This window comes from Callospermophilus lateralis, chromosome 3 (assembly GCF_048772815.1).
Source record: "Callospermophilus lateralis isolate mCalLat2 chromosome 3, mCalLat2.hap1, whole genome shotgun sequence".
NCBI classification, from domain to species: domain Eukaryota; kingdom Metazoa; phylum Chordata; class Mammalia; order Rodentia; family Sciuridae; genus Callospermophilus; species Callospermophilus lateralis.
In genome coordinates this window covers 28199545-28222730 of record NC_135307.1, presented here as the reverse complement: position 1 = coordinate 28222730, position 23186 = coordinate 28199545, and the positions used below count along the sequence as shown (strand labels likewise).

Below are 23186 nucleotides of genomic sequence, written 5' to 3'. Positions count from 1 at the left end.
CGCGCCGCGCCGCACTGACGACATCCGTCGGCGCCCGCAGCCGGGCGTTGTCAGCGCCCGGTGGCGGCGCCTGCGCAGTGGCTCCGAGCGGGCGGTTGCTTGTTGGTTGTTGTAGTAACGGGGGAAGCAGCCGTCGGCGACTGCCGTGAGCCTGGCTGGGGAAGGAGGAGGAAGGTAGGCGCAGAGCGCGGTCCCCGCCTGCCTGCTCCGAGCCATGGGAAGATGAGACAGGTAAACGCCTGCGCTGGCTTGCTCCCCTTCCTTGGGAGGTGCGCTCCCAGGTCTGGGCGGGCGCCGTCCGCTGCACTTCCCCTGAGTCCGGAGCAGCTGTTGGCTTCCGGGCGCGCCAGGCTGAATTGCTGCTGCAGAGTGTCGGCGCCTTCCCAGTGGGGAGCACCCGCGGACCTACCTGGGATTGGGATGAGCTGGGGTTGGAGCTGAGGGCAGACCCTTCATGGCAAGGACTCCCTTTCAGCCAGACTCCTTTCATTTCCGAGCGCGGAGTCTCTCCTAGCTCTGCAGGAGCCCGGCAAAGGTTGGCATGCCTTCCTCTCTTGGAGCTTTGGCTTGTTTTAACTGAATGGACTTCTCAACATTTTGGGAAAAGATTGGGGAATCCCTTTTGGAATCCCCCTGAAGAGAGTCACTAAGGTTGTTAGATATTTCGCCTTTTTTTTTTTTTTTTTTGCGAAAAATCTGTAGGGATCTTTATCCGGGTGGGTGTTTTTCGTCTTATTTACAATCTTACTGTTTATATAAATGAGTAGAAAAATAAAGTTTCAATGATAGAGTGGTGGTAATATAAAGAGGTCATATAACTTACCATGGCAACTCTGGGGCAGGATATTAGATTCTATAGCCTGTTCTGCATACATTGAACCACAGTTGCTTTCCTGAATTCTTTTAGTAAGTCCAAATATCTTAGAAACATTGACACGAGATTATTATCTCTGAGTATTGAGATTATGGTCATTTAAACATTTTAATTTTCTTTGTAGTTTCTGTTCCTTCCTCTAAAAATGTTTTTAAGTTAGAAATGCAGTTTTGGGAATTTCCTAATTTTAATACCTATTTAAGATTAAGATCAAAGTTTGTGATTTTTAGTGAGAATGATTGAGAATGTTTGGAAGGGCACTGAAAAATTTTCCCCACCTATTTATATGACCCTTGATTTGGAGGATTATATTCATAAATCTTTTAGTTCAGGTGAATTGTTTTTACTAGAAATATGATAGCAGCTAGCCTGTGTGCTTGTCACAATTTAAATAAATTCACAAGGGTCTGGAAACTTGAGTCTTAATTTTTATTTTTAACCTAGGTTGGATTTGTCTGGCAAGGAATCTGTTTTAGGGAATCAGCCACCTATCTCAGACTGCCCTAAAAGTGAAGTGGATTTTCTGCTTTGGTATACGTTAGACTTAGTATATAAAAGACAAGGGAGAGAAATAAACTTAATTAAGTTCTACAACTACACAGAGCATAGACAGTATGTTTGAAAAAAATCTTGATTTTTGTGGCATATTTGAGGCACTGTGATAGAAGGTAGGATTCTGGAGGTTGGGCACTATTTAGAAATATATTCCTTTTCATTATTTGGAAGATCACCAGCAAAATCAAGAAAGAGAAAGCTATATTATGTTTCAGATCACTTAATTTTCTTGCAGGAATCTGTGCCACCCAAATTGTCTGATCCAGTGAATCTGCAAGGAAAGGTCTTTGAGGCCCCTGTCTGCTGACTGCATGACAAACTCTAAAGGAAATGCCAGTCGTGATGGCCCGGGACCTGGAGGAAACAGCATCTTCCTCAGAGGATGAGGAGGTGGTAAGCCAAGAGTAAGTAACAGCAAGCCTGCTTTGACCCTTTACCTTTGGGGTGGAAAATAGTTTCTTTCACTCATATGTTCAACCCAGTATTCTTCTATTGCTATTGTCTGGCTCTGGTTTTAGCTTTTATCCATAATCATTAGATGATCAAGATTTTATTAGTTCCCATCACATATCAGAAATGAGATAAGGCTTTGTTTCTGTGTTCATGAGTGAATATTAGCTCTAGATGTTGTAAAATGTAGGTAGTAGCTTTTGGTGCACTTTTGAGTAGAACATCCAATAAGGAGACTCAAATTTTTAGATATTTAATAAAAGTAGGTTTCCAAATTGTGATGTTGACTGTTGTGCTAGTTTTCTCAAAAGCCTTTCAATGATAGAGTGGCGATAATATAAAGAGGTCATATACCTTACCATGGCAACTCTGGGGCAGGATATTAGATTTTATAGTCTTCTGCATACATTGAACCACAGTTGCTTTCCTGAATTCTTTTAGTAAGAGTCCAAATATCTTGATCGTTGGATCTTCAAAATAAAAATAAATGATAGAAATAAGTGCAGCTGCTATAAATGATGATAAGGGCTTCATCTCATCTGTTCTCATTTAATATGGAGATTAAAGTATTATATCTTATTTAATTAGAAGATATTACTTCTACTTTATTAAACTTGGCCTTATAAATATCAAGAAATTTCCTCAGGGACTTAGTTTTCCTGGATTTTGAAAAGCTTTGCTGCTTTGCCTCCTTTAATATTTGACACAGAATATAGAGACAATCTTAAAGTTAAGATATCTTTTTTTTTTTCCTTATGTACTCTGCATCCTTTTGGATATATGTGTGCTGTGTAACCTGAAAAATAGGGATAGTATCTCCCAGGCTATTTTGTGTGGGTGTGGTTTGGATCGAATAGAATCATGTGAGAAATTATTTGGTAAATTACATAAAGTACCATACAAATGTAAGACAAAATTCTAACTGGTTGATTGAATTTATGATAGACTTTTTATAGGGTAGAAGATTACATTACTTAATAGCATTTGAAGAAAACTATTGAAGCATTAATACAGCTTTGAGGAAAGACTTCTCCTCATCGTTAGGTCATAGAAAATAATAGGAATTTAACAATATATTTGGGTCATTCTCTTTCAGGATAATTAAATGGGTAATTCCCTCTGGTTACTTGGCCTTTTGTGCCATTTTTCTTTCAGAGTGTGGCCTTTTACTCCACAAAAAATTTAACTTCTGCAGTAAGCATCGGTCTTTCCATTTTTAAGATAGTTCCTTTACTTCATTACTGTCTTATTAGTGGGCTTAGAGGAAGGGCACAGACACTGCTAGTACTCCTCTGGTTTCCTGCCTATACTCCTAGTTGAGAAAGGCTAAGTTTCTTACAGAATTTACTGAAAATATAGATGTTATTTCTCTTTACCCCATCCAAAATTTTGGACCTTTTGCTTTTCTTTCTTTCAGACTTCTACTATTGAATTTTGACTTTTTATCTTGTTCCATCAGCTTATTTTTTATTTATTGGACACTTATATGTGAGCAATTTTATTCACAATAGGTTTACCTTGAGAATGTTTTGAAACTTAGAAGGCCTTCAATCGCATAATGATGTTGATTTGATCCAGAGATGTATGTCCTTAGACAACTGTAAGTAAGATCTACTCAGATCCCTAGGCTTTATGAAAGTATTAACGCCAGTCCTGGACTTTAGGGTTAGAAACCATCCTAGAAGTCCTTGTTTTACATAGCACTATTTCAAATAATAAATGTAAAGAGGCTATTCTGTATTTTGCTTGGGGATCCCAAATATATATTTATATGTAGAAGTGGAAATTTTCATATAAGAACTCAATATAAGGTTTCTCTAGTCACTGAAAAAATAGTAATCTTAATTTCTATCATGAAAAGTGATTTTAAATCAATTTAAAAGATGAACACTAAACAATTCCACAGTGACTGCTGCAGGGGTTTAGGAAGGAGAGTGTGGTCGTGGACTGGAGGAGCTGGTGGTGAAAGCTCTATGGAGGTGGTGACATTTGAGGTGGGCTGTGGTGTGGAAGCCTTGCTAGCAGGGGCAATGGTACGAAGAGGTCACAGATGCTGGAGTGCTAACCTGCTGTGTATCTCTGTCTTTGAATTATGTAGGCTGGGTCCCAGGAGTGAATAGTGTATATTCCTCATGAAACAGCTTCTTAAAAACCAAAATGTGTGGGGCATAGCAGCATATTCCTGTAATCCCAGAGGCTCAGGAGGCTGAGGCAGGAGAATCACAAGTTCAAGACCACCCTCAGTGCTTAAGTGAGTGAGGCCCTAAGCAATTTAGTGAGACCCTGTCCCAAAATATAAAATAAAAAGGGTTGGGATGTAGCTCAGTGATCAAGTGCCTCTTGGTTTAATCTCTGGCATCTAAATGAATAAATAAAAACCAACTGTTAGACTTTCAATAAAATGAGCCATAGAACTGGTCTTCTTCAGTAATTAGTCTTGAAAATTCTTTGTCCTTTCATGTCTGAAAATGCATTTTCTTCATATTATCAGTTTCTGATGTGAATGAACCTGTGAGGTCCCAATGTTCAGTTTCCCAGTCATTTAAAATTTTACTTCCCGTTAGTACTACCTGCTGGGAGCATGTTTTTAGTGACAATTTAACATCTGCCTTAAGTGTTTTTCAGTTGACCATGGTGAACTAATGATTTACTACTTTTACCTTTCCATAGGTTATAAATGAAATGATTTCTCTGTCAGGGATATGGCTTCTTCAGACTGTAAATCAGGGCGGTGGCTCTTTCCAGCTGTGTGTCTGTCTATTGTGTTGCTGATCTGGTCGGGCATTTTTAACTGTAGCAGCCGTCCATTGTTTGTAAGTGCTAAGGCACAGTGGTGCCAGTTTGTAGCTAGTGCTAGATTGACAGGGAACTTTGGATAGTTTCCAAAGTTCTTTTGTCCAAGATTTTATAGTGCAGGCTGCCTATCTGCTCCCTCTATCCACTGACATGAAAATATGGTGGAAAAATTATAGAGATCATAGGAATCATCTAGTCTGAGCCCATATTTTACAGGTGTTTAAGTTAAAAATCGAGCAAACCACCAAAACTCATCCTTGCTAAAATAAACAAATAAATAAATAAATAAATAAATAAATAAGGAAAGAAAGAAAGGATCCTAAAAACACCATTTCTCACAGACAGGTACCATGACCAAGAACAAGAACAATTAGCAGGTTGGGGTTGTGGCTTAGTGGTAGAGTGCTTGCCTAGCACGTATGAGGCACTGGATTTAGTCCCTGGCACCACATAAAAGTAAAACAAAATAAAGTTACTGTGTCCATCTACAACTAAAAAATTAAAAAAACAATTAGCATTTACATTCCATTTCTAGAAAACAGAAAATGAACAAGGTATGGCATTCTTTGCTGTCTTCACTAAAAAGCTGATGGCAGCTCAACCCAAGTCTACAGGCTGCTGAAACCTCTAAGATTAGTTGCCTTTTACCTGTGCATTCAGATTGGATTGGAAGGATGTGAGTTGGCCCTAAGATTTGTGGTATGCTCTTGTTAAGGGGTGTGGTCATGTGAGTTTTTTAGAGTGATTGTTGGCTAAATGAATCTTATTCCAAATAAGGAATTGATTCGTTTAAATTCCGGAAGGGTTGAGTTCAGGGTGTTCGATATGCTGAACTTCACTGAGATGCGATTTTTCAACAAAGGGTATAAAGAATAAGAGACCGGGGTTCAAAGACCTGTATACTTAAGCAACTGTATGACCTTGGACAAGTTACTGAACTTCTGAGACACTTTTTTCTAGTTCATCGTATGGACAAGAGGAGTAAGTGGGATGACATGAAAGTTCTTAGTTTCATTACTGGCCACACAGTAGGGACTCAGTTCCTTTAATTTTTCCCCCTTCCTACTTTCCTACCCAAAGAGTTTCTTAATCCATGAGTAAATATCATCTATCTAAGATGATTAAATTGAGTTTTCCTGAGGATAGGGAAAGAAAAAAAAGCCTTATGATTTTGTAGTAGAAGAATTATATATATATATATATATATATATATATATATATATATATATATATATATATATATATATATATTTTCCCATTTACTATATGTTTTTTTAAATATGATTTTAATTGAGATTCTTGTTTTAATTTAGGGTTTGTAGCCCAGAATCTTAGGATGGGACATCAAATTGGTTTAAAAAGGAATTATAGGGTATTAAAGGGGTATATAAATTACTGGGAATATATCAGTTTTTATTCTTTACACATGCAATGGATTACAGTAAGACTCAAATTGTCCTAAATAAGACAGGGCATTCATAACTCATATTTAGGCAAGATTTGCTTTTGCAGCTCTGACTATTAACCAGGATTCATTTCTCTCCTCCTGTCAGTTAGACTCCCCTGACTTCCTTCTTCACTGACAGCTCTGGGCTCTCCCCTCAGTATCACAAAATGACCATTGCAGTGCCAGACTTCTCATTCTTTTCTGCTCTTGGAACGAGAGGCCATCACCTGTAGTTGTTGTGGAAGAGAAAGGGTCAGGGACTAGGAACATGTCTCTTTCTCATGGGTTATAATTGGTTTATGTCCCCATCTTTGAACCAATCACTGTAACTGAACGGTCACATTCCTTCATTGGCTGAAACCAGTCAAGGTCCATCCCTTCTCAAGAGTCATTCTGAAAACCCTGGCTAAGAATTGAAGATGAGTGATTTTTCCATAGGAATTTGGGATTCTTATTCTAGAAAGAAGGGGAAAGTTGCTAAGCATCAAACCATAGTAATTTGCTTAAAGTTAATGCAGATTTTGAGCTGAAAATTATTGAAGACTTTTGTTATGTTTGTAGGGATCATCCATGTATCATGTGGACTGGAGGCTGCAGGAGAATTCCAGTTTTGGTATTCCATGCTGAGGCCATTCTGACAAAGGACAACAATATTCGAGTAATTGGAGGTAGGTATAACCTCTCCCACAGAGGGCAGAGCTGGTCAACTTTCCTGACAACTTTGGAAAACATTAGTATGACGTATGGATAGAGAAAAGGCCTTGGCCATGAGAAAAATCTATTAAGTTGTTACTTGAAGATTATTTAAAATTTTTTAAATTATATGTGCATGCATGTTTGTGTGTGTGTGTGTGTGTATATATTTAATTGTGATAAATTATGTGTGACAAAATTCACCATTTTAGGTTGCACATTTCATTGGCATTTAGTACATTCTCAATGTTGTGCACCATCACCACTGTCTGAGACATTATCCCAGAAGTAAGGTGTAGCTCAATGGTAGAAGGCTTGCCTAGCATGAAAAAGCCCTGGGTGTAATCCCCCAGGTCTGCAAAAAACAAAACAAAAAGAAAAAAGAAATTAAAGCCCATACCCATTAAGCAGTCACTTTCTATGCCACCAGCCCCCAGAAACTTCTAATCTACTTTTGGTCTCTATGGATTTGCCTACTCTAGATATTTCATAGAAATGGAATCATACAATTGTGCCTTCTGTGTGTGTGGGTTCTTTCACTTAGCATGTTGGCAGGGTCTGTCCATGTTGGAGCATGTATCAGTCCTTCATTCGTTTTTATGACTGGATAGTATTCCATTGAATGGATATACCAATTTCATTTATCCTTTTATCAAATGATATTTTTGGTGTTTCTACCTTTTGTCTGTGGTGAATAGTGCTGCTCTGAGGGTTTGTGGACAAAGTTTTGTTCAGGTACTTGTTTTCAATTCTTTTGAGTATGACTCGGAAATGAATTATTAGATAATTCTCTCTCTTTTTTTTTTGTGGTAGTTGGAGTCAAACCCAGGGGCACTCTACCATTCTGACCCCTTTATTAAGTTTTATTTTGAGACAGGGTCTCACTAAGTTGCTGGGGCTGGTCTTGAACTTGAATCCTCCTGCCTCAGCCTCCTGAGAAACTGGAATTACAGGTGTGAACCGCTGTGCCTCGCTTCTGTTGAACTTTAAGGAGCTGTCAGACTGTTTTCACAGCAGCTGCTTCATTTTACATTTTCACCAAAATGATAATGGCTTCCAATTTTGCTATATTCTCACTAATATTTGTTGTTTTCTGTTTTATAGATTATAGTCATCTGGTGGGTATGAAGTGATATTATGGTTTTGATTTTCATTTCCCTAATGACTAATGACAGTGATCATCTTTTTGTGTGCTTTCATGTGCTTAGATTTATGGATGTATTTCTAGACAATTTATATGCCATTGTTCTGTACATTTATCCTTATTCTGGTAGCATCCTGTGTGGATACTATTACATTGTATTAAGTTTTGAAGTAGGGAAGTGTAAGGCCTCTAATTTTTTAAAAAATCTTTTTAAAATTATTTTTTATATATGATAGCGGAATGCATTACAATTCATATCACACATATAGAGCACAATTTTTCATACCTCTAGTTGTATACAAAGTATATTCACACCAATTCGTGTCTTCATTTATGTACTTTGGATAATGATGTCCATCACATTCCACCATCATTCCCCTGCCCCCTCCCTTCCCCTCCCACCCCTCTGCCCTGTGTAGAGTTCCTCTATTCCTCCCATGCTCCCCCCTTCCTATCCCACTATTAACCAGCCTCCTTATATCAGAGAAAACATCCGGCATTTGGTTTTTTGGGATTGGCTAACTTCACTTAGCATTATCTTCTCCAACTCCATCCATTTACCTGCAAATGCCATGATTTTTTTCTCTTTTATTGCTCAGTAATATTCCGTTGTGTATAAATGCCACATTTTTTTTTTTATCCATTCATCTATTGAAGGGATCTAGGTTGCTTCCACAAAGGCCTCTAATATTGTTGTTCTTTTTTAAGATTGTTTAGGCCATTCGGGGTCCTTTGTAATTCTTTGCAATTTGTATAAGAATTTTAGGATCAGCTTTATCTCTGTAAAATTGGCCATGGGGATGTTGATAGGTAGTGCACTGAAGTTTGTAAATCACTAAGCTGTGCTGTGAGTCCTGGGGTTAGTCTATTTTCAAGGGTTATAACAGTATGAATAAGGATCATCATTTGGTGTAGTAGAGAGTCCATACTTGGGTTCTCAATGATTGACATTTACTAGCTATGAGTGAGTCTTGGGCAAGTCACTTAAACTCTTTTAATCAGTTTCATTATTAGTTAAATGGGATAACTTCTACCTTGCAGGCATTGTGAGATCAAATGAAATTGTTTAATGTCAGGCACATGGTGGGCACTTATAACTTGTGCCTCTCACTCTACTTGATGAACAGGATCTGCTCTACTTTTAAATGGCTTTAAGGGCTGCAGTTACCCCATGATAATCCAGGAGTTCAGAGAACTGTGAATCTGCTTTTGGGATTTGAATCCTCTTCCTCCCCAAGGGTCCTTGTGTTCTAATCCCCTCAGTAAGTTGCTAGGTTACCACTTAAAGGGACATGGCTCATTCCTGTTTTCTCTGAAGCCTGAGTAACTGAAGCTTGTGTTGAGAAGCTCCCTCTGAATGTAATTTGAGCCCAAATATCTAAAATGGGAAAAAAATAACAGAAGTTAATAATCCCTACAACACAGGCCTCTTTTGGTCTCCTGCCACATAAAAGAATCTATGTATCCTATGACAATAAGCAGAACCTTCTTTTTTAGAATACCTATCATTTATTGGAAAATAATGTTCATGAATATTATCATCCTGCTATTCAAGCAATCACTATTTTCTATAATTTATAAATCTTTGCTTTTTTTTTCTTTACACATTCCCGTGATTGGGGGAAAAAGACATGAAACTTTTCTCTATCTTTCCTAGTTCCTTGAGGTTTAATAATTTTCTTCACCTTTTATGAAAAGGCAATTTTGAATGACCTATTTGCTTATCTGAATTGTACACTTTTGGTCTTCAACTTTTTTCCCCTTTCTCTGTCTCTTAACCAGCTGACATGGAACATAGATTTGCTCAGATCTTAAGCCTGTAGTTAAATCCCTTGAGAAGTTATCTGGGGCATTAGTTACCTTCTGTTGATTTCATAGTGTTAGGTGCCAACTTCTTTTTTTCTGTTCATCTATTAAATATTTATTGAAATCACTGTTAATAATTTGGTATAGTATGCTTTCTCATGCTTTATTTGTGAACTGATCTAAGAAGATGACTCTTTTCTTACTGTAAACTTTTTTCCTCCAAATTGTATGTACTTCAAACATGTAATTAAGATTGTGTTTTAGAGGCAACAGAGGTATTTTCAACTTAAAGTAAGCTTTTTGTAGAATGGAGCATCTTTTTATAATTTGTCTCTGTGTATATTTAATAAGTTTGTATTTGTAGATTAGCAATAGAAGTATGATATAAGCTATGTATTATTAAATTTGAAAGTTGAAATTAATAATATATTATTTAACCCAATATATTCAAATATTATTCTTCCCATATTTACTTCAAATAAAAATCATTAATAAGATATTTTATAGCTAGTATGTATTTTGCATTTTGGGTATATCTTAATTTGGTACAAAATTTTCATTGTAAATATTTGATTTATGTTGAGATTTCATAAAGATTTTAGTTGAAAAAGTAAATTCATTTAGTCAGGTTGTTTCAAAGATGTTTCCTAATAACTGTTTTCTTTTTTTGTGCTGGGATTGGACCCAGGGTTTTTTGTATATTAATCATGTACTTTATCATTTTGCTCCAGTTCTTGTTCTCTACTGACTTAATTGAGTTTTAATTTTTAAATTTAAATTTTAATTAATTAGGTTTAAATAAAATAAAAAATTTTGGTCCTCTGTCAAACTGGTCACATTTCTATGCTCATTAACCTTATGTGGCTAATGACTACTGTTTTGAGTAACATTGGTATGGACCTGCTTTTCTGACACTAGGGCACAGCTACAGTATGTTGTCAATTTAAGAGGTTATAGTTTTATTCTAAAAGTCCAATATATCAGTTTTATCTTCATTCTGGTTTCCCCATGCTGTTTTTATCTAAACCCCTTAGGGACCTTGACTCCCGAGGTTCTTCTGTGCTGACAGTTGGATTATTGGTTTCTTATTTTTATTTGCTTTACTACAGTCAATCCGGGAACTTTCCGCAGGTCCTAGCACTCCAGGTTGCCTCCTAGGGCACATGTGAGTGGTTGGGGAAGAGGAATTACATAGTCTCATGGTAGAACTGAAGTAGTGCTTGCTTGATCAAAGATCAGAAACAGGATCATTGGCAGTTTGCAGGTTATGAAGGAGATCATGTCCTGCCTTTTGTTTTTATGTGGAATAAGGTGATTCTTCCTTGGGTAGTTGGGCAGGTTTGGTTTGCACTTGTAATTCTTCAGTTGACTCTTGCCATGAAAGTTAATGTGTATTTTCAGGGTTCTCTAGAGACATAGAAACACTAGAACATGATGAGGGAGGGAGAGGAAGGAGAAGGTATTTAATATGTATATTGGCACATACAATTATGGAAACTAGTGATGCAGTTTGAAGGCCTGTGTGGTAAAGAACCAGTCGCATAGATCCCAGTGTGAGTCTGAGGCCTGGGAAAAAGGAGTGCCAAGGGCAGGGAAGATCTCTGTCTCAGCTCAGGCAGACTTGGAGCAGAGCAAATTGAATCATCTTCATGTTCTGTTCATGCCCTCAGTGAATTGGATGATGCCCACGCACACTTGGGAGGGTAGTCTTCTTTGCTCAGCAAATTGAAATGCTCATCTCTTCTGAAGACACCCTCATAGACATACCTAGAAATAATGTTTAGGCATAAACAGTCAGGATGACATTTAAAACAGGGCTCAGTCAAGATGACATATAAAATTAGCTGTCATACCGAGGTTGCCAGGTTTTTCAAGAAAAGCTCAAAAATCTAGATTTTATATGATTTCTTCCAATTTTCAAAGGTTATCAACTAATTACTAATTCAGTTTTATTTAAAACCACATTGAGCAATAATCAGACCTATATGCAGTGCTGGTCTCTTTCTTAGGTCACCATTTTATAACCTCTGGTCTAAGATATATTACTAACTAGCACTGGACACAGAGGGCTATTGATGTAGAACATGTCTCATTCCATCCTTTCTTCTTTCACTCTCCTTTTGGAATATGTTCATCTTCTCTGAGCTGGGTTATGGTTAGGTAGTAGGGGTTGATTAGGTGGTTGGTTACTGCATAGTGCTTACTCACTGTGAGAATCAGGTCTGCCACTGAGTATGGTGGAGATTGCAATTTTCTTCTATATTGGGATAAATAAGTGAAAGAATATTAATGGCTTTTAACTTTTTATTTGCTACATAATACTATGCATGACACTATATGTCAATAGCTATTTTATATATAAAATAATTTTACTATGTAGCAATAATGTTCTGAAACTTTACATTTATCCTATGAAATAAATAGTATCAATTCCTTTTTACAGGGGAGGAAATTAAATGTAGAAAAATTAAGTAACTTGTGGAATATTACAGGCAGGAAGTTGTAGAACCAGGATTTGAACCCTGGCACTTTGGCTATAGAAACATACACTTTCTCTTGTTATTCCTACTTCTCTCCCAGTCCTCAGGTAGCCACCCTTTTTTCCCTACACCCTTACCTTCCCCACAGCCAGGCACTGAGGCAGAGGCTGTAGAACACACATAGACTCAGGGTACTCCTAGCTTCCAGCAGGAATTGCATAGTTGATGATGCTTTGGCTTTTGCATATTCCAATATGGAGATGTTAGTAATCACCATTTTAATGAAAAGATCCAATTTTCTTTCTTTCTTCTAAACATTTTATTTAGAAAAATTTCAAATCTTCAGACAAGCAGGTTCACCAATTATGAACAGTTTACCATGCTAGCAAAATGAACCTTTGGAGCTGGCCACAGTGGTACACGCCTGTAATCCCAGTGGCTCTGGAGGCTGAGGCTGGAGGATCGCAAGTTCAAAGCCAGCCTCAGCAATTTAGCGAAGCCTTATGCAACTTAGTGAGATCCTGTCTCTAAAATAAAATACAAAAAAGGGCAGGGGATGTGCCTCAATGGTTAAGAGCGCTGGGGTGCCAAAACAAAAGAATATTTGAGAATTAGTTCAGCTACTCCCGGGCCTTGAATGTTCCTCAGTAGGTATCTCCTGAGAACAAGGGCATCTCCATAGAACAAGAGTAATCTGTCCTTGGTAAACTACCATTCTTTAAACTACAGTCCCTGAGCACATTCACATTGCTTCAGTTTTGTCCTTTGTAGCCTTTGTTTTGTTTTTCTGTCTAGGATCTAATCAGAGAATTCATTTAATTATCTTTTTTTTTTTTGGTCTACTTTAATCTACAGCCATTTTCCAGACCTTTTTGGTATGAGTTTCATGAAATTGACCTTTTAAAATATTCCTGGCTAGGTATTTTATAGATAAATCCTTAAATTGGACTGTTATCCTTTTCTGACTGTTGCCATATGTTTAAGTTCAGATTTTTAAAAAATATTTAAATTTTTTTTTTTTTTTTTAGTTTTAGTTGAACACAATATCTTTATTTGTATGTGGTGCTGAGAATCGAACCCAGTGCCTCACGCATGCCAGGCGAGCGCATTACCACTTGAGCCACATCCCCAGCCCCTAGGTTCAGATTTTTAAACATATATGGGAATATCACTTAGTGAAGTTGTATCCTTCTCAATGTGTCACTGTTAGAAGCATGTGATGTTATCTTTTGCATCACTGGTGAAGGCAGATTTGAACCTTTGGTTAAGATAGTGTTTTCAGATTGCTTTGTCATAAAGGTGTGTTGTCTGTTACAGGCATCCTCTGTAGTGATGTTTTCAGATGTGTGTGTCTTCAATTCCCCAATAGTCTCTCACCTATTGGAATCCATCGATTCTTGTTTGAATCTTTTAGGGGTTTTGTCAAGTGGTGATTTTCCATTTTGATCTTTCTTTCTTCATTGATTACCTTGATTTTTGGTGAACAAGAGCTTTCCCTTCTGGGGTTGGCAGAATAATAGTCCTTCAAAGATGTCCACCTCCTAATTCCTAGAATCTGTGAATATGATAACTTTATTTGGCACAGGGCAATTGAGGTTGTAGAAGGAATTAAGATTCTTAATCAGATGATCCTAAAATAAGGAGATTATTCAAGAGGGCCCTATGTAATCTCAAGAGTTCTTTAAAGTGGAAGAGAGAAACCGGAGAGTCAGAGAGATGTGATGTGAGAAGGATTAGTCCTGCCATTGCCGTATTTGAAGATGCAGAAAGAGAGCCTGAAAATGAAATTATCTAGGGAAGATCTGTGCAGTACTCTCTTGTCTAATGGAGTGAATCCATGCACAGGGGACCTGTAAGCTTGTTTAGAATGTTATAACAGAAATATGCTGCCAGCTTAGACTGAAAGATGAGATGAAAGAATGGTTAAGGATGAAGTGAAAGAAGGCTGTTGGGCCACCACATTCTATAGGCAAGAAGCCAGATGACAAAATTATTTAGCTGCAAAAATGTGCTAACTTTTAAAAGATAAATCCAAGGATGGATCCTTAACTTCAGAGGATAGACCTGTGAATCATGAGCATTATTCTGAGGTCTTCAAATCTAATGATGCTTGCCTCGCTTGATTTTTAAATTATTGAGAACTGTGACTCCTTTTTTTTCCATTCACTTTTCTAACCCTCCCCTTGGTGTTTTTGTGGTACTGGGAATTGAACCTAGGGGTGCTATGTCCCCAGCCCTTTTTATTTTTATTTATTATTTTTAATTTTTTTTGTTGTTTTTCAGGTACTAGGGATTAAACCTAGAGATTCCTTACCAGTGAGTTACTTTCCCCCAGTCCTTTTTATTTTTTATTTTGAGATAGGGTCTCATTGAGTTGCCCAGGCTGACCTTGAACTTGGGAAACTCCTGCCTTAGCCTGTGTAATAGCCAAGATTATAGATGTGCACCATTGTGCTCAGTAATTTCCTCCTGTTTTGAACAAGAATATCTATAGCTGGTTTTCTGTGCTGTACTTCCATTGTATTTGGGTGCAAATAACTTGTTCCTATTTTTCAGGTCCACAGATGGAGAGCAATTCTGCCCCAGGTTGAATGATACCCAGAGTCCCAGCTTTACTTATTTAGGTGATGAAATTTGGAAATTTTGAGGCGATAAATTTAGATGAGATTTTAAACTTTGAGTTGATAGGGATGTTAGGATAGGGTGCATGTCTTTTGCATGTGAGAAAGGTGTGAATCTTTGGGGGCCAGAGGTAGACCCTGGATTCTCCCCCACTCAGTATGTCATGTCCTAATCTCTGAAACCTGTCAACTATTACCTTATATGGCAAAGGAGAATTAAAGTTGCCAACCAGATGACCTTAAGATAAGGAGATTATCCTGAATTGTCTAAGTAGGCCCAACACAATGATAAGTGTTCTTCACCAGGGAAGAAAGAAGTAGAAGAGGTGATTGATGCGACATGAGAAAGACCAAACCTGAAATTGTTGCCTTGAAAGTGGAAGAGGAGACCAGAAGCCACAAATGAGGGAACGGGGTGGCCACTAGAAGCTGGAAAAGGGAGGGAAACAAATGGTGCCCTGAGCCTGCAGGAGGGAACATAGATGTCTGTTTCTTTAGTGTGAGCCTGGGAAAATCTGTGATAGACTTTTGGCCTCCAGGGTTATGAAATGATGCATTTCTGTTTAAACTGCCAAGTGTGGCAGTTTGTTATAGCAGCAAAAGAAAGCCATCGTGCCTTCTCACTTTCTTATCTGTGTCGATTCATGGGTTCTTTTTTTATAAGTGCGTTATAACCTAACTCTTTTTTGTGTGTTGCTGTGACCAAAATACCTGACAAGAACAACTTGGAGGGAAAGTTGTTTGGGGCTTATGGTTTTAGAGGTCTTAGTGCATAGATGGTGGATTCCATTGCTTTGGGCCTAAGATGAGGCATCACATCATAGGGGCAGGGCCCAGTGGAGGAAAACTATGCAGCTCATGGTGAAGTCAGGAGACAGGTGGGAAGGAGCCACAGGGAAGATGAAGCTTTCTAGGACATGCCCCCAGTGACCCATTTCCCACAGCCACACTCCACCTGCCTCAGTTCCATCCAGCCAGTCCATTTAAACTAGGATGGATTGAAGAGGTCACGGCTCTCAAAATCCAAACATTTCACCTCTTAACATTCCTACATTAACTGGCACTTTGCCAGGGGATGGGGGTTCACCTCACATCCAAATTGTATAACTTTCTATAACTTTTCAATTTTACATTCAAATTGTCTCAAATTTGGTCATTGGGCGCCCTTTGACGCTCTTATGGCATGTTCCCAATCAGTTTTTGAGCATTTCTCTTGTTTTTGAAAAGTAAGCTGTTGCAGGCTCATCTTGTGCTTTCCTTCCCCAACTTGGAATCAGAACATGTTTTGGTGAGCTTCACCCTGTCCTGCTCTTGTATCCTGTTCTGTGCTGAAGTAAATGCAAATCGCTGCACTCTTTCTTATGCCATGCTGTAAAGACAACATGAACAGTGACGGATCACCGGGAAGTCTGTGACTGGGCTTTGAAAACTTGCTACAAGAAGTGCGGGGTGTCCGTGTGTTCATGCCTGTCTTTCTGTATCTGCTTGGCATGGAGCTCCTATCAGGGCTGGGCAAGGAGTAGCGAGGATTTATAAGGATTTTCACCTAAATTTAAAAAAAGAAATGGTCATCTTTGACTACAGAGGCTGAATATTATTCTAGAATCTCTCTGTGTCTGTACCATACGCATTCAGAAATTGTTCAGTATGAATTCCTCTTAAAATATTGTCCTGTAGGATTCTTAGCTAACTTTCCCAGTTTGTTGTTGCACATAGAAAGAGATTGAATTTACTGTTAGTCTTTGAGGATATATCAAACCCCCGTGTGATCATAGGTTTTCCTTCCAGACAGGGCTTATAAGCACAGATGCTTGCAGGGATCTAGCAAGAAGTGTGCATGAGTGAAGCAGGCAAGGTACTGTGCTGACCTGGGTAGTGTGGGCCTGTCCTGAAAGGGCAGCTGTGCCACCAGTTTCTGATATGCTGGAAATCAGCTTTATTGGACTCAGGGCTATCTAGAGCAGGGTTCTAAGTCTTTTGGGTACAGTGGACCCTCTTGGCAGTCTGAAGACACCTAAGGGGCTCTTCTCAGGATAATGTTTTTATTTGTTTAAACTTTTTTGCAGAACTGGGGATTGGATCTAGGCACTTGAGAATGTTACCCAAACATTCTACCACTGAGCTAAACCCCCCAGCCCTAGGATAATGTTTGCTTTCTGTTTCTTTTTTCATGGTTCAGTAGGTTTTTATTGTGCAGTTTATATACATAGTTAGTACTCTTATAACTATAGCTCAGGGGTAACAATAGTGAATAAGCCATAGTTTCTTCCATTAAGTAGATTACAGTCACACATTGACTTTATGTGGTGATTGGGATTCTTTTTTTTTAAAAATTCTTAATAGTTATATATGAAAGTAGAATATATTTTGACATATAGAACAAATGAATGGATAAAGAAAATCTGCTACATATATATGAGTACTTACTACTCAGTAAGAAGTATTTACTACTCACTCATAAAGAGAAGTGAAAGTAAATGGATGGAACTAGAGACTATCTTGATAAGTGAAATAAGCCAATCCCCCAAAACCAAAGGATAATGTTGTTAAGTTGATTAAAAAAGTATAAGTGATTCAAAAGAAATCAGTTGTGTTGAAATATAGTAATGAAAATATTTTAAAACATTGTGGTATGTATGCTTTTTTTTTAAATCAGTGCATTGAATAACACATCTAGTGGAATTAACTTGGGTAATTCATAAATACTGTGATGAGAATGAGTGATATTTTGAGCTAATTGTAACAACTGTGAAGCAGTTTTAGAATGCCTGACATCTGTTGGGGGTAGGCTCACAGATGCTGTCAGTACTATGTGCTTTGCTGTCCATTTTCCTCATTGAAGGCATTGCTAAATTTCAACCAGAAACTGGCAAAAATAAAGATGGACATTTCACCTCTTATCCAGTTAGTGAACCCAAAAGAGTCTCAGGGTAAGGACCTTTGATCCCAGATACTTTCAACTTTTAGTAGTACTTTTAAGAGTAGGAGTATAATGTTAATGAGTATATTTAAGCAAGCCGTCATGTTACAGTTCATTTTATTTTTACAGTTGATATTCAGTTTTCTGAACTTGATTCTGTTTTTCTTTAGAACGCTATCATTTGTCTTATAAGATTGTACGAACAGACAGTCGCTTGGTACGCAGCATTCTGACAGCCCATGGATTTCATGAAGTAAGCTCAATTTTACTATCTCACCTGGTCTGCTTAAAAGCTGAAAATCCTAGCCATCTAACCGTATCATTTACCAGAGCTAGCTCTGAAAAGTACTTGGTTCTCATGCTTAGTGATGATGGCAGAATTGGATTGAATTGCTGAGTGGTTTTATCAGTTTCTTCTTATAATACATGGAAAGCATTTTCACAGGTTTTTTTTTTTTTTTTTTTTTTTTTTTTTTTTTTTTTAATGTTCTTAGGTTTCAACTAGAGGCAGAGCTGCCCATAAAGGAATTGTCTGTTACCCAGTTAAGGTTCTTTGATTGTAAGCAACAGAAACAGACTCAGTTTAACCAAAAGGGATTTATAGGAAAGGTATACAGAGGTTGGCTGGTGGAATCAGAGGAAAAGCCCAAAGTCAAGTCCAAGACAGCCTTGGAAATCTAGGGTCAGGAATCTCTAGTTCCTCAAGGAATGGCCATAGAAGTTACTGGACTTCAGTCTGGCTTGGTTCACAAATCCACTAACCTGGGGAGAGGGTTTGTGGGGGATTGGCAGGTCCTTTGAAACATAAGTTGTTCCTCCAAAGAAACATGGGAAATTGGGATGTTGTTATCAAAAAGGATAGGTAAGAATGCTCAAGAGACTTCCACTCTAGATACTTTGAGAATAATGATGGAAGTCTGATTGCTAGCTCCTTATAGAATAAGGAGATAACTCAGATTGAGATCTTTCCTTATTCTATAAAGAGGAGATATTTGGGGGACATTGTCATATCCATTTATATTCTGTATTGTTGCTCTTTTATCACCAGTGTTATCATGGTCCTATTACATAATAGGTATGGAGTTCTTAATTATTTAGTGAAGGGTCATAGGAATTTTAATGAATGAATGAATGAATGAATGAATGAATGGTCTAAGTTGGTTGACTATTGTAAGGTTTTAGTTCTGATCAGCATCTATCTGTAATGGCATAAGGAAAGTCTGAGGAAGGAGTTTTGGGGTTGGGCCCTGATCTCAGACTTTGATATGCCAGAGGATATGAGATAGTATCAAGTTCTATACAGGAGGTTAATTTATTCTATTTTGTGCATCTAGGATTTCCCCAATTTTCTCATTCTTTAAACATGATTATCTTGTGTTTTGTGACAAATCTTTTCTTACAATGCTCACATACTAATTGGGTTACCTTGTGAATTCTCTTTAGATGAAAATCAATGACTTTCCTACTATTGCTTTTCCTGGAAAGGATTTTTTTTCTTTCCATGTTTCTGTCTGCCCGCAGGTTCACCCAAGCAGCACTGACTATAACTTGATGTGGACAGGATCCCACCTGAAGCCCTTCTTACTTCGCACCCTCTCTGAAGCACAAAAGGTTAATCACTTTCCCAGGTAACGCTCCTGTAGCTGCTTTGCTGCATTTAGAGGTAGTTGACATTGAAACACGTGGCTGGCAGAGATAGTTACATTCTTTAAAAAAAAAAGAAAGAAAGAAAGAAAGAAACTGGCCAGGCATGGTCATATGTGCCTGTAATTCCAGTGACTTGGGAGGCTGAAGCAGGAGGATCACAAGTTTGAGTCCAGCCCCAGCCAACTTAGTAAGGCCCTAAGTAACTTTGTGAGATCCTGTCTCAAAAAATACAAAGAGCCAGGGATGTAGCTCATTGGTGGCAAAGCATTCCTGGGTTCAACCCCGAGTATCAAAAAAAAAAAAAAGAAAAGAAAAAAGAAAGGAAATCTGGTCTAGGACATCAGTCCCTGGGCAGGTACAGACACTTTTCAAGGACTGTAGAGGCATAGGTGGTTTTAAAAGAGAAAGCTGCTTCTTTTTTTTTTTTTTTTTTTTGTGGATAACCTGTGATTTATTTTATAAACTTAACATCATGGTAGTGAGTTTCTGGTGGAGTAAGGCTATTCACATGGCATTCAGGAGGCAGAGAGAGAGTGAGAGAGAGAGCGCGCTAAGAGAGAGCGAGAGTGCACAAATTGAGCTGCTGTGGCTGCTGCTGCCATCTTTATTTATTTATTTATTTATTTTTATTTGGGGCTGAGGATTGAACCCAGTGCCTCACACATGCTAGGCAAGTTCTCTGCCACTGAGCTACAACTGCAGTCCCCAAATTGAGCTTCTCAAAAGCACCTGTGGTGGGTGTGTTCTCCTTTCTTATCTCCTCTTCCCCTTTTATAAAAGAATGGTTCATCTGGTATCTTACTCTGATGCATTGTCCATAGGTGTAAAAATGTCCAGGGTTCCAAACAAAGGTACAAAATAATTAATGTCTAATTCTAGCAATAGCATAACACATTCTTCTTCCATGATGTGGTTTCCATTTCTTTGCTTTTGACAGAATTAAAGATGCCATGATCTAGTTGTCAATAAGTTATAATGACAGATTGTTTTGTGATTTTTTTTTGACATATAATTAAGAAGAAATTCAAATAATTGCATTGTTTTGCTATAGAAAGCTCTTTCCGGTTGTGTTTGTTAAGGCAGCCTCCAGAGACATGCCTTGTGGATAGAAGCATGGGCTCTGTAGCCAGCTATCTGGGTTCAGATTCCAGATCTGCCAAGTGACCTTAGGCAAATGGTCTCTCTGCGCATCAGTTTCCTCACTGGTAATAAGCAGGTGCTAATGGCAGGCAAATACATACGGTTGTGAGGATTTAATATATCAAGATGTGAAGTGGTTACTTTGGTGCCTGCCACCTAGTGTGCACCCTGTGGGTTGGCTGTATTTATGTGAACAGTTTCTTAATGTGCATCTGTGAGAAAGGACAAGAAAGTTAATGCTGCAACCTTACCTTATTCTAGCAGCATTCATGGAGAGATATGTGGCCTGATGGAGAGGGTAGCCAGTCTCCCTGATCTAATGGAGAGATGCAGATCTAATGAAAGTTTTTATTTGGTCAGTGGTTACATTTTATTTTATCTCCAGGGCTTGTACCCCAAATAAAACCAGTTTTATTTTCAGTTCTCTCATGTGCTTTTGTCCTCATTTTCATGATACGAAGCTGTTTCTTGGTTTTTCAGTTCTTTTATTGTGCATGCAATGTGTGTAAATATTGGCCTGTACTCTCTCTTGTCAGATGGTTTCTTCATAGTCTTGGATAATTGTATGTCTTCATAGTAAGTTCCATTTTTATTTATGTCTGAACTTCATTGGCAGAAAATAATTTAAACCTTAAATTTTCTTCCTTGGTGCCTGGATTTGGTTTTCTAAATGTGTGATTGCATGCTTGAAGTAGAGCAGATGCATCTGTTTAAAAAAGGTCTTTAAATAATCTTTAAAATAGCCCATGCTACAGTCTAAATTCCTAATTCATATTAGTAGTATATTAATTATTTTAATAGTTTTTGAGTATTCCTGTACTTGTGTAGAAATTTCATCTCAATTTGGACTCAGTAATATAAATTCCAACATATATTTTCCTTGACTGCTCTTTGAATGCTTTATTCTTGGAAGTTTGGCAACATTGATAATTCATTTTCTAGTTTCAGTAATTTTATGACTTCTGCTGTATCCTTCCTGTTTTAATACAAATTCTTGTAACTCACATGCAAGAGAAATTCAAGCACTTTATTAGCAGTATTAAATATTGTGCACTTTCTTAATAAAACTTTTCAACTTTAATCTTAGACTTACAGAAAAGTTGGAAATATATTATAGAGTTGCTATATTTTTTTAACTTAATTTCCTGTGATAATAGCTGGCCTAAGAATAGTATAATTATCAAAACTAAGAAATTAACAGTAATATAATACTATTGACTGAAGGGAAAGCGAGGAATGAGAGACAGGTAAGCAAGAAATGAAAGACAGAGACCAGTCAGAGATACATACACGAGTTTATCAGAGCCGATAAATAAAGGCCATCTCTCTACAGGAGAGAGAGGCAAAACAGGCTTGAGTTCTGGGACTTTTTTTTATGAGGGATGCTCAGGAATCAGAGCTGGGCAGGCTTGTCCTAATACAGTTGGTTAAGGTTGGGTTGGTGTGAGGGAGTGGTGATCCTTTCTTAGAACCACCCAAGGGCGGGAAATTGAACTTTTTCCTTAAAATGATGGCTGTCACTTAATAAGATGGCTAAGCAAGGACCTTATATTGACTGTACTACAAATGTTATCATTTTACCAGTTTTTCTACTCTTTTTGTTTAAGGATCTCACGTTAGCATACAGTCATCATGTATCCTTGACTTCCTCCCCATCTATGATAGTTCCTAAATGTTTCATTGTTTTGCACAAATTTCTATTTTATATCTTGGAAATGGTACCCAAGTTTAAACACAGAATTTATTTGTTTCATAAATAAACATACATAGCCCCAAAGTAATTTTATACAATATTTTGAATCATTTTGAGTAATGATGCAACTGATCTGGGGATGTAACTCAGTAATAGAGCACTTGCCTAGCATGTGCAAGGCCTGGGGTTTAATCTCCAGCACCCTGAGTAATAATAATAATAACAACAACAACGCTAACAATAAACTTTGTGTATGAGCCAGTTTTATGGTATAGAATTTTCCACTTGGGTACTAGATTGGTATTCAAACAATTTCAGATTTTGGAGCATTTTGGATTTTAGATTAAGGATGGTCAACCTGTAATATACTTAATTAAAAATTTTTATTATTTAGGGTGTTTTGATGTATACTACATTACTTGCAATGATAATCATATACATACACATGCTCGCACACACATATTTACTGATCCTAAAGAAAGAACTTGGAGGGGCTGGGGATGTGGCTCAAGCGGTAGCGCGCTCGCCTGGCATGCAGCCCGCGTTCGATCCTCAGCACCACATACAGACAGGGATATTGTATCCGCCGAATACTAAAAAATAAATATTAAAATTCTCTCTCTCTCACTTTCTCTCTCTCTTAAAAAAAAAAAAAAAAAAGAAAGAAAGAACTTGGAGTCAAGGGAGAGATTCTGTACATTTTATTGCTGATGCGTTCCTCCTTGGAGACAGGCTGGGCTAAGACAGCCCTGTGGTGCCTGTAAGCAGGGGGAATCCATAGGATGGGTGCAGGTGGAGTTCCTCAGATGTTTCATGAGCACATTCTTCTGCTTTACAACCAAGGTCACTCTTGCTTTGATCCTCACCTAAAGGTTGGAGATAAGTGAAGTGGCCAGTCCTCTTCCGCTTTTCATTCCCTT

General features: G+C 37.9%; 1 protein-coding gene across 17 annotated transcripts in view; it reads left to right on the top strand.

Annotated features, from left to right (window-relative positions):
- Positions 1–92: 92 nt before the first annotated feature.
- The window catches only part of Ttll5 (tubulin tyrosine ligase like 5), a 258831-nt gene continuing 235737 nt past the window's right edge, over positions 93–23186 (top strand). For 15 of the 17 annotated variants that reach the window (XM_076849830.2, XM_076849829.2, XM_076849826.2 and 12 more), the window contains exons 1-5: positions 93–231; positions 1665–1833; positions 6684–6790; positions 17957–18039; positions 19308–19414. In XM_076849830.2, the coding sequence (XP_076705945.2) occupies positions 1760–1833; positions 6684–6790; positions 17957–18039; positions 19308–19414 (371 nt within the window). In that variant the 5' untranslated portion in view covers positions 93–231; positions 1665–1759. Of the gene's footprint in view, positions 232–1664; positions 1834–6683; positions 6791–14812; positions 14870–17956; positions 18040–19307; positions 19415–23186 lie in introns of those variants that run through there. The other 2 variants (XM_076849833.2, XM_076849834.2) reach the window with 2 other exon arrangements.